This window comes from Hippopotamus amphibius, chromosome 4 (genome assembly GCF_030028045.1).
Source record: "Hippopotamus amphibius kiboko isolate mHipAmp2 chromosome 4, mHipAmp2.hap2, whole genome shotgun sequence".
NCBI classification, from domain to species: Eukaryota; Metazoa; Chordata; class Mammalia; order Artiodactyla; family Hippopotamidae; genus Hippopotamus; species Hippopotamus amphibius.
The window spans coordinates 6,726,971-6,741,869 of NC_080189.1; the positions used below are offsets into that span (position 1 = coordinate 6,726,971).

At 49.9% G+C, this 14,899-nt stretch overlaps 1 protein-coding gene across 1 annotated transcript; it reads left to right on the forward strand.

Moving 5' to 3' along the window:
* The first annotated feature begins 11,359 nt into the window (after positions 1-11,359).
* On the forward strand, positions 11,360-14,712 carry RARRES2 (retinoic acid receptor responder 2). The gene is made up of 6 exons (XM_057732844.1): positions 11,360-11,453; positions 12,403-12,600; positions 12,867-12,971; positions 13,951-14,046; positions 14,277-14,403; positions 14,590-14,712. The coding sequence occupies exons 2-5, from the start codon at positions 12,427-12,429 to the stop codon at positions 14,391-14,393; spliced, it is 492 nt and encodes a 163-aa protein (XP_057588827.1). The 5' UTR covers positions 11,360-11,453; positions 12,403-12,426; the 3' UTR covers positions 14,394-14,403; positions 14,590-14,712.
* The last annotated feature ends 187 nt before the right edge of the window (positions 14,713-14,899 follow it).

Genomic DNA, 14,899 nt, shown 5'->3' on the forward strand with positions numbered 1-14,899 from the left:
GATGGAGATTGCCGCAGTTTAGATGTGCCTGCGAGAAAAAGGGCTGTACAGGGTCAGGGGCCCACTGGACAGTGAAACTTAAAAGGGGCCCTGGGAGGGTCCCTCTTCCCCTCCAGCAGTGCCTGACCCTCCACTCCTGGATTAGATGGCAAAGTAGGTAGGCTTGCCAGCGGATGAGGGGAAGGATGTCTCCAGAAATCCTCTGTGAAGATGTCACCAAACCAAACTTGGGTCCACTCACCCGCTCAAAAAACCCAAACTCCCTGATGGGTTTCAACAAAGCTTTTTTTTTTTTTGGCCACACCTTGGGGCATCCAGAACTCCCCTGACCAGGGATCAAAGCCACACCCCCTGCAGAGGAAGCACAGGGTCTTAACCACTGGACCACCAGGGAAGCCCTCAGCAAAGCATTTTTAGAGGCCACGTGAGGGACAGTCATGGCTCAGGGTGTGTGATCAGCTCGTGGACACGTCTCTGGTTGATGGTGAGGTAACAGGGTGGTGTCACAGGGGTTAACCGTGATCAGTGCTCAGGCACCAGCAGGTCTGGGGGCTATGTGCTCCCTCCTGGTCATCAAGTAGTTAACTTCTTCCATTTGGTGGGGGTTTTAGCATCTGTAAAACAACTCAGGAAATGTGCATCAGATACTGCTATCTAGGTACTGCAGAGAGGAGCTAAAGCAGAGAATATGGGGGAGGGGTCTGCCCCAGGAAGGCCCCATAGGGTCCTGCTTGGTTCCAAGACACCCAAGTATTGGTTAGCAGCGGCCCTGGATCTACAAGAGGGGCCACTGCATCCATCTGGCAGATACACTGTCCCATCCTCCCCACAGGACATGCTCATCACACCCAACAAATATTTAATCAGTGCCCACCATCTGCTGCTGGGCCAGCTGCTGGGCCTGACCGCGAGCCCCACGGAAACGGCCCCTGCTGTGTCTCCACAGTGTGGAAGGATGTTGAGAGGATGTTGGTTTAGCAATGGAGGTATCTCTTGGCTTAGTACTTCGTATGAAATAAAACCAAATGCTTGTTGCTAATTTCTGAAAGGATGACTAGAGAGGGAGAGAGAAGAGAGATCCTCACTCGTGGGATCCACTGTACTGTTCACTCTGGCTTCAGACAGCATCTCCAAGGCGCATGTGGAAACTCGCACAGAGTTCATTCCCAGGGGTGGCGGACAGTGTGGCGAGGAGGCAGGAAGCACACACACGCTGACCTTGGTGGAGGCCACGTCTGCAGGGAGAGCCTCGCGCAGGCGCAGTCACCCGTAGGTGCTCGCACACCCTCTACCCGGGAGCCCTCCCAGCCCCCCACCTGGAGAGAAAGCCCAGCTGTCCAACGCCGGCATCCTGGGTGAAAGGAGCCTTTCGGAAAGGAAACTCTTTAGGAAAAGATCAAAGTGCTCCTCCTCCTGCAGTTCCAAAAATATCCTTAAATGCAGAACTTGGCCTGTAGGACACACGCCAAGGACGTACACTGTAAAGAAGCCCTAGATGGAGATCAGACATCATCCCCCAACTCTGCAGCACAAGACACTTCTGTTGCACATCTAGTTCCAGGAGTCCGTTTTTCTGAAACGAAAAGAACATAGTTGGTCGAAAGGAAACCAGGTTTCCTGCAGCGAGAGCCTCTCTGGCCGCGGGCTGCTCCTGGCTGGCCGGCCACCTGCTCTCCCCGCCCCTCTCTGGCCGCCCCGGAGCCGGAGCCGGGGCTGGCAGACCATTTGATCCTTTTAAACAGAGATCGGGTTGCTCACTCCACATTTTGACAACATGGCAAAGGGCTACCATGGCCTCTAAGGTTCCGCCTGGTCTGACCGCCTGCCAGCCACACCACGCAGCCACAAAAGCTCCGTCCTACCCTAGGACCTTTGGAGTTGCTGTTTCATCGGCCGGGGATGCCCTTCCTCCAGCTCTTCACAGCTGTCACTCCTTCACTTTGTTCAGATTTGGGCTCAACTATCCACTTCCCAAAACGTGCTCCCCGATGACCTTCTCTCCCTTTGCTCTCCCACCCGGATGAGGTCCCTGTGGCCACTGTGACAAATTACCACAAACTCAGTGGCTTAAGACAACACACATTTATTCTCTTACGGTTCTAGACGTCAGAAGCCCCAAATCAGTTTCACTGGGTGGAAGTCAAGGTGTCAGCAAGGCCATGTTCCCTGAAGAGGCTCTGAGGGAGAAGCCGTCCGCCTGCCTTTTCCAGCTTCTGGAGCTGCCTTTGTGTATTGTGTGGCTCAGGGCCCTGTCCTCCATCCTCAGAACCAGCGGGGTAGCATCTTGCTTCAGTTATCACATCTGTCTCTGCTGTAGTCAAATCTCCTTCTGCCTCCCTCTCATGAGGACAATTCTTATTATGTTTAGGGGCCACCCAGATAATTCCAGATAATTGTAAGGGAAGATACAAGTTAAAACTAAGAAAAATAAGTTTTAATTCTCCCCAGTTGCAAAAGGTGAAAAACTCTCCCCTCCCTTCCTTGAGAGCATTTTCTTTAGAAAACTTTTGATTGGGAGTTCTTTCTCTGCCCCTTTGAGGTGCATGTAAATCTAGTTTAAAGCTCACTAAACCTCTTGCCAGCTTCACAGCCCAGGACTGGAAGTCATCTCTCCAAAATGCAAACATCAAGGGAACAGCGGCCCATGTCCCGTCCCCGTGGGAGGTGGGAGCCTAACTCTCCAGCAGCGCTGGGCTCCAGGCTCCAACCTCCTCCTGTCACCAAGATATGAGAAGTGTATGTTTCCTTTGCATAAAGGCAATTAGCTATCACAGGTGGACACCCAATTCCAGGTGAATTTAGAGTGAACTCTGTGTGACAAACGGTGCTGTCAACTCCTCTTACCTGAGAACTGGCTATGCTTTCCCTCGAGAACACTTGTGTACTAAGTTTGCATCTGCTGGGCTATAAAATAGGGTGAAATTTCTTTCTGTCTTTGCAGTCTTAGCGCATTGCCTGTGACGTGCATCTCTTTCTGGAGCAATGCTTATCTAATAATAAAACTGTTTTCTTTCTCTTCTGCGTTTGTGCAGAGCTTCTCTGGGTAGGCAGGAGATATTGTTTTTAATTTTATGTCCCCAGTGTAATCCCCCCATCTCAGAATTCTTAGCTTAATCACATCTGCCATCCCTTTTGCCATATAAGGTAACATTCACAGGCTCTAAGGATTAGGGCCTGGGCAGGGATTAAAGCTATTATTCAGCCCACCACCCACTCCTACCCCATCACCCTCTAGCATCCCTCAGCTTTACTGCTCTTCACAGGTCCTATCACCTACCTGACATTATTTGGGTCTGTATTCAGTCAGATGGCTTTTGTCTAGTTACCCAGCGCAATACAAGCCACATAAAGTAAGGGATTTCGCCTGTCTTTTTTTATTAACTGCATAGCCAGCCCCTAGAAAGGTGCCAGCCCCTGGCAGGAACTCCATGAGCATCTGTGGACCAAATAAAAGAGGAAATACGAGCTCTGGATCCCATGGAGAAGCGAGTTTCACTAGACCACTCAGAGCAGCCAAAGCAGCAGTCCCAGCCAGTTGTCAACCAGTGACCTTCAAACCTCCTCCCTTGGCTACTGCTTATAAGCAGGCAATGGAATCAGACACAACTTTTAGTGAGAGAAGAAAAAAACACTGCTTGTACAGAAAAATTCCAATCAGTATGTAAGTGAGGCAAACAACAAGGAACTGGGGAGAAAACTTCAGTCTGCAGCTCTCCCACTGGAAGGGCTCTGACTGTAGGTAGCAGTGCCTTGAATGTATCCTTTTATCTGGAACATTATTCCAGAATAACTGGAGGGCAGGAATCCTTAGGGAACCTCTGGCTCCAAGGGGGACTGACATGGCCAGAGTCACACGTTCAGCGGGGGTAGATGCTCCATGCTCTGTTGACCGCGATTACAACCAATTAGAGATTTGGTCTTAGGACTGCATATTGCCGGAAGAAGTGGCCAAAAATCATCTTGGTGTCTCAGCCAAGAGAGAAAGTACTTCCTTTCTCCTAGAAATTGACATTTTTACCCTTTCAAGGTCAAATCTCACCTATGTTTGTTTGTTTGTTTTGGTTTGTTTGTTTGTTTTGGTTGCACCTTGCGGCATTCAAGATCTTAGTTCCCAGACCAGGGATCAAAACTGCACACCCTGCAGTGAGAACATAGAGTCTTAACCACTGCACCAGTAGGGAAGCCCCTCATCTATGTCTTTTTCGACTGCAGACTGGCATCAGGCTGTCTCTTCTTCAACTGGATTCAAAAGATGAATTTGGAGGCCAGTGTGTATCCATTCTTGGTTTAAAATCTACTAAAAGCCAAGCTTGATTTGAAAACACAAGACAATCCTAAACAGAATCTCCGTGAAGCCTACAATTTAGCAGAAGCAGGTGTGTTTTCAAGTGTTTTGCTTCCTGGGACTCTGCCACGTGCCGCTGTTGTGAACGCCATCTGTACCTGTTTACCAAACAATGCTGCCTCTAACCTTAGCTCATTCCTACCCAGACTCCTCTTGAATAAAACCACTCCACTGAGTTGGAGGAAGCAGAGTGTAAACGTGGCTTCAACTTGGTGCCTTCCCATCAGCTCCAAGATCAAATCTGAGTCACAGTTAAATTTGGTGCCTCCCAGAGCCGGCCAGGGAAGTCTCTGATGTTCTCAGAACTGGTTTGCCATTTCTGTCTTAAAACATGAGAAGAGAGTTTCCCCTTAACAGGATTTAAGAAGATTTATTTTGGGGGGTGTTATTAGAAGTTAAAACAATATAACATGTTTAACTACTACATGGTAACATTCTATTAAATTACTGCATTCCACAAATAATATGCCAAGTAAAATTTATTTTAAAAAGAACACTTGAAAAGTATTTCATTTAATGGTATCTGAACTATCGTAAGTGCTTTCCACAGGCTGAGATGCAGCTTATTATCCCTGCTGTGTGCATGTTTACATCATAACAAACATGTGTGTGATATACAAAATCATCGCAACAAATTGGCATGATTTATGGGTCAGATGAAGTTAAGAGAAGTTCTTAGGGTTAAACCAGGGATCAAAAAGTGATGATAGGCTACCGCAAGTATGTAAGAAAAATAATTCCACAGCCTTGTTATTTGGAAAAATAGGGAACTCGTTCAGTGCAAAGACCTAGCTTGTGCTCACCATTGCCATCTAGTGGTAGATCCTGGAGTGAGGTCTAATGGGCTCGTTGGCATCTGTTGGACATTCAGCTTGGTATTTGCCTTCTGACTACTTCGACTTAGGAAAATATTTTGCACTCATGAAGCTGACTTTTTAAATGTACTTGATAAAGGTGCAAGTTCCTTTCATTAGTCTGCTGAATTTCCTTGAGTCATCATAATGGTATGTTACGTTAATGGTAAGGTGATCCACTGATTAAAATCCAAGTTTCATTTCCAGCCATATTAAAACGTTAAGAACGGCATGCTGATTTCTTATCCTTTCTTTGGAGCTAAGTAAGATTCATATGTTTATTCTCAAGAAGGCAATTTTTATTTTTTCAGCTTAGCATTAGCCATCCTAGCCTTGTTCTTTTGATCACAAACACCTGATTATTGTGTCAGACAAAAACTTGCCTTTTCAAATAATCAGGTTGAGTGCATAGCACCAAGTTTTAGGACTTGGACTGTGCTGGAGACCAGAGGCTTTGCGCTGTAAAAATGGAACCAGGTGAGGGCAATGGCCCACATGAGAGCAGAAGGGCAAAGTCAAAGTCCCCGTGCTAAGGATGGCTCTCAGCCTCCTGACCCCAGCTGGCATCCAGAACACAGCCAGCCTAGCACTACTCACAAGCGAAAGCTCACAGGACTCTTGGGAAAACTGAATGGCTACCGAGAAAAGACCCATGGATAATACCAATATCGGGGATGATTCAGACAACAGCAAAAAATCAAACTTACTACCTGATCACCCAACACTGCAGCCCACCAGTGGACAAGCCCCCAGACTTCCCACAGAGCTTTCAATCAGGCATTGGAGGAATGCTTCCACAACAACAGACCAAAATCATGAACTGAAATAAGGAGCAGACAGAACTTTCAAAAAGAAATCCTATAATTACAGGATGGTATTTTTAAGTAGGAAAGAGCTTCTTGACACTAAAAAACACAATTGAAATTTTAATTTAAAAGTTCAATGAGAGGTATGAAAGATAAGGTCAAGAATATCCCTCACATTACTAAAATCAGAAGTGAAAGTTCAGACATTACTACTGATTGTACAGAAATAAAAAGTATTATAAGAGTACTGTGAACAGTTGTACGCCAACAAATTGGATAACGTAGTTGAAATGGACAAACTTCTAGAAACACAAAATCTACCGAGTAAAGATTTTCACAAAGAAATAGAAAATCTGAATAAACCTATAACTAGCAAGGAGATTGAGCCAGTAATAAAAAATATCCCGACAGAGAAAAGCCCAGGACCAGATGGCTTTACTGGTGAATTTTATCAAACATTTTAAAGAAGAAGTAATATGAATTATTCTCAAACTTTTCCAGAATACTGAAGAGGAGGGAACACTTCCTAAATAATTCTATGAAGTCAGCATTGCCCTGATACCAAAACCAGGAAAAAAAAAACTACAAGAAAACTATAGACCAATATCCCTTATGAACATTGATGCAAAAAAAAAAAAAACCTCAACAAAATATTAGCAAACAAAATTCAGCAGCTATTAAAAGGGTTATACACTATGACCAAGTGAGATTTATTCTTGGAATGCGAAGATATTTCGACATATGAAAATCCATCAATGTAATAAACTACATAAACAGAATGAAGAAAAAACCACATGGGGAACTTCCTGGCGGTCCAGTGGTTAAGACTCGATGTTTTCACTGTGGAGGGCGCAGGTTCAATCCCTGGTCAGTTCAATCCCTAAAATCCCACAAGCCGTGCAGCGCGGCCAAAAACAAACAAAACAAAACAAACAAAAACCCCACATGCTCATCTCAACGGAAGCAGAAAAGCATTTGACAAAATTCAATACCCTTTCATGATAAAACCACGCAACAAACCATTAATAGGAGGAAAATATCTCAGCTTAATAAAAGCCATGTATGAGAAACCCGTAGTGAACATCATACTTAAATGGCAAAAAACTGAAAGCTTCTCCTCTAAGGTTAGGAACAAGGCAAGGATGTCTGTTTTTACCACTTCTATTCAACAAAATGTTGGCAGTTCTAGCCAGAGCAATTGGGCAACAGAAGCAATAAATGGATAAGCTGAACTTCAAGACAGTTCAAAACTTTTGTGCGTCAAAGGACGCTATGAACAGAGTGAAAAAGCAACCCACAGAATGGGAGAAAGGATTTGCAAATCCTATATCTGATAAGGGGTTAACAGCCAGAATAAAGAACTCCTACAACTCAACAACAAACAAACAAACAAGTTAAAATATGGCAGAAGGAGTTGCACAGTCATTTCTCCAAAGAAGGTATACGAATGGCCAATAAGCACAAAAGAGTATCCAAAAGGAACAGGAAGATTTGGAAAAGAAGCAAATAGAATGTCTAGAAACATTTTAATGGAACTTAAAATTTAATAGAATGATTCAAGCAGATTACATATAACTGAAGCAGAGATTAGCACACCTGGTAAATAATGATGAAGGATTGAACCAGAATGCAGCAGGTATAAATTAAGAGATGAAAAATAAAAAATACAAAAGGGGTTAGGAGATAAGGAAGTGAGAGTGTCTAAAAAGCATCTGATCAAAATTTCAGATGGAAACATTAGGGAGAATGCAGAAAAGGAACTATAAGGAACTATAAGGCATAATTCAGAGAGTTTCCCAGGTTTTAGAAAGAAGAGTGTGTGGGACTTCCTTGGTGGTCCTGTTGTTAAGACTTCACCTTCCAATGCAGAGAGTGTGGGTTCCATTCCTGGTCAGGGAGCTAAAATACCACATGCCTCGCAGCCTAGAAAACAAAACATAGAACAGAAGCAGGGCCTTCCCTGGTGGTGCAATGGTTAAGAATCTGCCTGCCAACGCAGGGGACATGGGTTTGATCCCTGGTCTGGGAAGATCCCACATGCCTCGGAGCAACAAAGCTCACGTGCCACAACTACAGACCTGAGCTCTAGAGCCTGAGAGCCACAACCACTGAGCCCACGTGCCGCAACTACTGAAGCCTGCGCACCTAGAGCCTGTGCTCCACAACAGGAGAAGTCACCGCAATGAGATGCCCACGCACCACAGCAAAGAGTAGCTCCTGCTCTCTGCAACTAGAGAAAGCCCGCAAGCAGCAATGAAGACCCAATGCAGCCAATTAATTAATTAACTTAAAAAACCAGAAGCAATATTGTAACAAATTCAATAAAGACTTTAAAAATGGTCCACATCAAAAAAAATTAAAATAAAATAAAAATTAAAGAATGTGAACTCTGAGACTCAGAATTCTTTAGAGTAATTCTTCAGGTGGAAGCCTGGAATTCACTCTGGATACCCCTCTCCGTGGAGCCCACATTTGCTCTGGTCACCAAACCCTGTTACCTCCCAGGTGCTCCTCTGATCCATCTGCTTTTCTCCATCTTCACCGCCCCCGTTCCTGCCACGTTCATTGACAACTACCACTGTCTCCTACCGAGGGCGTCCTGCACCTGGACTTGTCCCATCTCGTCCACTCTCCACACACTTGCCAGAGTGAGTTTTCAAAAATGCTGTTTGTTTTGTGATTTTTAGACTTTTTAAAAGTTAATTTTACACTTTAATCGACAAATTACCGAGACGGTATGAAATTGTAAAAATACAAAGGGTATGCAGTTTTCCTCTCTTTATCTCAGCCAGACAGTTCCTCTCCTCAGAGGCCAACAGTGCTGCAAGTTTTCTGTTTTTCCTTCTAGAGATAGTCCATGGGTTTATGATTCTGTGTAGACACACATCGTTCACACGGAGCACTTGACATGTGGCCAGTGTGACTGAGGTGCTGGAATTTTCAAACAAGAGACCGATGTTTCCCAACGTTGCTTCATTCCGCTCAATACTGAGAACATTTGTGTTCACTTTTCTGAACGGACTCCGTGCAAGTGTCATGGACATAGTTGTTAAAATCGGTCAGTATTTAAGTGCAAATGTTATGAAATATCACCAGTACATGCAAATGTTGAAAGAGGTAGGAGACAATCACTGTCATAAGCTTTTCTTTGCCAACACTCATTGGTTGAGGCATGGAAGGGTTTTACTAAGGTTTACTGTACTGCTAACTCCAAAATTTTCTTTTTTTTTTTTACTCCAAGCTTTTCTTGAAACCAAAAGAATGTTAACCAAATAGTCAACAATCAAAGATTTTAAATGTCAGTGTAAGTTTTCTCACCAATATCACACTACCTACGACCAAAGTAAATTTGAAGCTCTGAAGAACAAAGAGCTCATTGTGACCTAGCCAGACGAATATAAGAATTTCAAATTAAATCTTTTACTGCTGGTGACCAATAACGACTTTGCATACTTTTCTCACCTGAATCAATATGTAAAGGATTTTAATTACAGTAAACAGCATGATGTAAACTGGCTGCAAAATTTACAAGAAAAATTTGAAGAATGCTTTATCGCTGTTGATACGTTTATAGTTGCTTTTGAATTTATGCAATATTCTTTTGACTTTATGTCAATTCTACCAAGTTGATACAAAAAGTACCCAACCCAAACAGTCGTAGCTTTGAAACTGACAGGCTTTTTCTTCAAGGTCAAATCGGTTCTTTGAAAAAACATATATTACGTAGTTTGTCCCTGTGGTTGCAAATATTAAAGGAAAATGTTTTGGGTACTCAGTTCGGTTATCAGAAAACTATGCCAGAATGACTTGGGTATGTGAGTCTCCGCTTTCAGCTGTGATGCCCCAGAACATCATTAACCACCACTAAATAGCGACGTGCTGTCACCGCTCCCCTGGATTGGGACACGTCACCTGGTGCTGAGCTCATGAACGTGTACTGAGTAGCCCTTTCACACGTCCGCACCCGTGTAGTGTGGTTGTCCAACCCTCACATTCCTTTCACCCAAAGAGAACTTTGTCCAGCGTGTAACCCACATTGTGTTTGCACCCAGCCCCCAGGCACCTTCCTTGCCTGCTGCCACCACCCTCCCTCCCTCCCTCCCAGGCCTGATGCAGACCTCAGCGAAGGCAGGAGGACTTCTGTGCCATCCTCAGCTCAAGTCCCACCTTGTCTTGGAAGTTGTCTCTGGTCACCCACCCCCAGGGCATCCCCCAGTACGCGGTCCTGGGCTGGGAAATGTCTTCTGCGCTGCCTCTGCCTGTCGTCTCTCTAGCCCCACCAGAAGCTCCTGGAGAACAAAGACCCCAGCTCTCATCTCTGTTTAATGATCATGGACAACTCACAGATGGGATTGAAATGGTGGTGGTGGGATTTCAGCCACCAGAGCTGGCTCATTGAAGCCAAGGATCTTTCTGGTGCCCCAGAGCATACTGCAAAGGAAGCTCTCAGCCCCACGTAGAGAATCCTGGCAGGGGTGCATAGGGAAGGGACGAAAACCTTGTGCCAAACACTGGGTCAATTTCCACTTTCCAGTTTTCTCCTCATTTAATCCTCAACGCAACCCCTAAAGCTAGGGTCTCTGACCACCCCCTCCTGGCAGAGAAGGGAGCAGAAGTTCCAGGGATTGGGGCAGTTACATGATGTCCTCTCCGTGGGAGACCAGCAGAGGGCCTGGGGCTCGGGAGCAGCTGTCCTGGTGGCCAACACACCAGGCCCCAGAGCTTGTTCTTATTTGCTCTGGACCAGCAGGAGTTGAACCTGTTTTCCTGACTCCTCAGAAGCCTTATGAATCCCACCACACCCTTCACCCACTTGAGACTCTGGGGTCTGTCGCCACCTCGGATGGGACATACGGTCCTTCACGACGGGACATGTTTGCCGGTGTTAGAGGTTGTCAGACACCAGAGTCACCTCTAAAGGAGACCCCTTCCCTCTCAGCATGGCTTTAGCATGTGAGACACAGGGGGAAGGATCAGATGACACCTCAGGATCTCACATGGTTTGAGGAAGTCTGTGCTTCCAGGAAGAACTTCCTAAAATGAGTGTCCTGAGGACTGGGGAGTGTTCGCCCAGGAAGGGCCCAAGGAAAGGGCAGCCCTACCTGGGGGCAGGGCAGTCCCACATCCTGCGGTGAGGAGGCCCGGCCGGTGGAGACCCAGACAGCCAACTGCTGGGGCTCCTCTGCTGGGGCCCCGGGAGGAGAGGGGAGGGGAGGGGAGTGGAAGGAAGTCCCAGGAGGGCCAGCGGCCAGAGGCCGGTCCTAGCGGGTGGGGAGGAGCCTCGGCCCTCTGGGAGCTGGAGGGGGCCCAGGAGGTGGGAGTGGGAGGAGATGGGGGCCGACCTGCGGGAGGGAGGAGGGGGTGCAGGGAAGAGGCTGACAGCCTGGCCAGGAGTCGGTCTGGGCCTCGGGAAGTGCGGAGGAGAGACCCCACGACACAGGAAAGGAGGTGAGGAGGGGAGACCAGAGGAGGCAGCCGCAGGGCAGCTGGCCGGGAGGATGCAGAGGGCAAAGGGCGCAGCTCCAAAGGGCGAGATGTGTCAGCTTGTCCGCGAGCCCTCTCTTCAAGGCAAGACCCCGGTATCTTTTCACTGCGGGGGCCTCCGTCTCCACCTCTGTGGCTTTCTGGTCCTAAGAAGATTCCACAGGCAGAGTTCTCCGGGAGGGTCCAGCCCTCAGGCAACCCCAATCGTGGACTGGGGGGCAGGATCAGAGGGCTGGGAGAAGGGTGGTGGGGAAGGCTCCAGAAAAAACCAGCCAGGCAGGGAGGGCCTGCTCGAGGAAGGAAGCTGAGGTGGGGCCGAGGAGAGACCCCCGTTTCTGGGGTGGGGGGCTGGGAGGGCTGAGGGCAACAGGCACTTCCAGCACAGGGAGGGTTAAACATCCTCCCAGTTCCCACCCGCTCTGGGCCCCTCCCTCGTGTTTACGTCCTCCCAAAAATATTCAGCCTCCAGCCAGCCAGCATTCTGTGCCTGTCCCTCCCCACTCCCAGCTGGAGGGCTGCATGGTGAGGGTCCCGGGCCAGGACCCTGAAGAGCCAGCAGTCTGGGGACTGCGAGCAGGAGAGGGGGTCAGAAAGAATGGGAGAGAAAATGGGCCAGAAACGGCGGGGAGGGCTGGAGTGGACACCAGCACCGCTTCCCAAACTGCTGGCCTGAGGGCTAAAGCCGACTCAGGACAGGGCCAAAGCTGCCCTAAGCGGACCTGGGAACAGTGGGGGCAGGGTGGGAGGAGGGGGAGGACCGGGGAATACCTGGGGAATCTCTGCAAGGGGCCACTTCCCGTCCCTCCACCTCTGCCCCGAGCTCTGCCAGCTGCAGCCCCCAAACCACAGGGCCCGGCGTGGGCGGCTCCGCAGGCTGGCTGGTGAGCTGAGGGTCCACACGCGCCCTTCGCAGGGTCAAGGCGACTGCGGTGACGCCATGTGGCAGCTGCTGCTCCCGCTGGCCCTGGGGCTGGGCGCGATGGGCTGGGGCCGGGCTGAGCTCACCGAGGCCCAGCAGCAGGGCCTGCACGTGGCCCTGGAGGAGTTCCACAAGCATCCGCCCGTGCAGTGGGCCTTCCGGGAGACCAGTGTGGACAGCGCCACAGACACGGTGAGCGGCACCCCAGAGGAGGGGGCGGATAGGGCCGCAGCCCAGAGGCCAGCAGGCTCCCAGGGAGCAGGTAGGGAAGTGCTTGGACCCTGTGCGCACCCAGCTCTCCGGAGAAAGGCCACCAGCCCAGCCACCTCCTGGGACGTGCTGTTTCACGGTGGGGAGGGGGACACGTTGCTGTTTCACGGTGAGGAGGGGGACACGTCATGCCCAGGAAGGGCCCTGCCCGCTCAGCTGGCTGCTGGCCTTCCCCTGTGTGTCGGCAGCTCTTCTCAGCCGGGACCTTTGTGAGGCTGGAGTTTAAGCTCCAGCAGACCAACTGCCGGAAGAAGGACTGGAAGAAAGCTGAGTGCAAGGTCAAGTCCAATGGGGTGAGTGAAGGCACGTGTGTGTGTGATGGGGCATGTGCTCAGTGCGGGGGTGTGCAGTTGGGGTTCAGCAGATCTGGCGAGAAGCCTGAGGTTGGAGACCCCAGGGTGGGGCAGCCTCCCTGGCAGCATTGCTGCCTGTCTGAGCTGGTGGTTGTGATGGCTGTGGGTGGGCTGGGGGCCTGGACAGGCAGGAAGAGGGACGGTTGGGCTACTTCAAGGACATATGGTCTTCAGAGTGGGTTCACCTTCCATCAGAGTTCCCCTCTCAGGCTTCAGGTCACTCACTGGTGGAAGAAGACCATGGTATGGGCTTCGGGTGGTCCCCACGCTAGGCCTGGTGAATTCCCCATCTCCTATGAGTTTTCAAGTGCAGACGGCCCAGCCTGGGCTGACTCATAACAGGGCATGACTGTCATCGGCCACCCTGGGGGCAGAGTCACTGCCACGAGGGTGATCCTGGGGTCAGGAGCGCAACCATCTGGGGTCTAGTCTCAGCTCTGCCAACACCAGCCCTGTTACTTCGTAGGTTCTGGGAAGGCCTCAGTTCCCTCCATCTGTTAAAGGAGGGACTGGATTATACTAGTGGTTTTCTAGACTTTTATACCAGGACCCTTTTGTTGAATTCAAAAATCTCATAAGAAAATACCAATGAATAAAACAGATGACAGCAGAGTGGCTCAAGTAGAAGTCAGGTGGGAAGAACCCACCTGGAGGAGAAGTCCCACCTACACACACACACACACACACACACACACACACACACACACACAGACACACACACACACACACACTCAAGTTCCATAGTTTAAAAACCGCAGGATGGTCTGACTTCTGAAATTTCCCAGTTTGAGGGTGGGCTGCGCCTGCCAAGAAACCGACCCCCACTGTAGGTTGCTCCCCAGCTTCTGCCTTCGCCCTCGTGGGGCCGCACGCCTCCCCTCACCCCTTTCCTCTCTGGGCTCCACGCCCCCCTCCCCAGAGAAAGCGGAAATGCCTGGCCTGCATTAAGCTGGACTCTGAAAACAAAGTCCTGGCCCGGATGGTCCACTGCCCCATAGAGACGCAGGTTCAAAAGGTAAGAGTGGGCAGAGGAGGGGGCTGGTAAGGGGGATAGAAACTGGGCTTGTGGGGGAGGTCAGGAAGCGAAAGCCCGGACAGAGGGGTGAGGAGGGCGAGAAGGACAGGAGGGGCCCTGGGGCGGGCCCAGAGGCTCCCTAGACAGTGGGGAATGTGGTTCCCTTGGGGATGGGGATGTGGAAGTGGCCGCTGGCTGGGCCTGAGCAGCGCTGGTGGTGGTGCTGGCAGGAGCTGGAGGAGCGCCAGGAGGCCCAGTGCGTCCGGGTGGAGCGGGCCGGCGAGGACCCCCACGGCTACTACTTCCCTGGACAGTTTGCCTTCATCAAAGCCTTGCCCCCCAGCTGAGGCCTAACTGGTAGGTGGCCAGGAGGGAGGGAGGACAGGGCACGGCTCAGCTGGGTGGGGCAGGGCTGGAGAGGGAGCTGGGGCTGGGCTTCGGGAGGCAGGAGAAGGGGAGGGGTTGGGAGCCTGGGAAGACAGCTGGGACGGGGCCTAAACAGCCTCCCTTACACAGTCTTCGTTTCTCTTCCCTTTCCTCTAGAATTTCACTCAGCTTCCTGGAAGCTGCGGGAGGTAACCAGTGAGAGCCCGCCCTCCCTTCTCTGCGCCGGGAGGGACCCTCCCATCATCACCCCTGAGCTAATAAAACTGCTCTGGAGCTGAGTTCTCCCCTCCCCTTGCATTCCCTCCCTGCCCAGCTCAGCTGGAAGGAGGCCTGTGTGTGCAAAGGCCCCGCTCCAGCCTCCCAGAGAGGAGGCAAAGCCCGGAGGGGAGCAGGATACTTCCCATCTGAGGGACACCCAGAAAGCCGTGCAACTCCTCCTCCTTCCCCAGGGGAGACCAGAGGCGGC

Excerpts from the sequence above, each read along its gene's own strand:
- RARRES2 (XM_057732844.1), top strand. The coding sequence starts at position 12,427 with ATGTGGCAGCTGCTGCTCCCGCTGGCCCTGGGGCTGGGCGCGATGGGC. Across the intron at positions 12,972-13,950 it reads GCAAGGTCAAGTCCAATGGG|AGAAAGCGGAAATGCCTGGC; the intron begins GTGAGTGAAGGC and ends CCCCCTCCCCAG. Across the intron at positions 14,047-14,276 it reads TAGAGACGCAGGTTCAAAAG|GAGCTGGAGGAGCGCCAGGA; the intron begins GTAAGAGTGGGC and ends TGGTGCTGGCAG.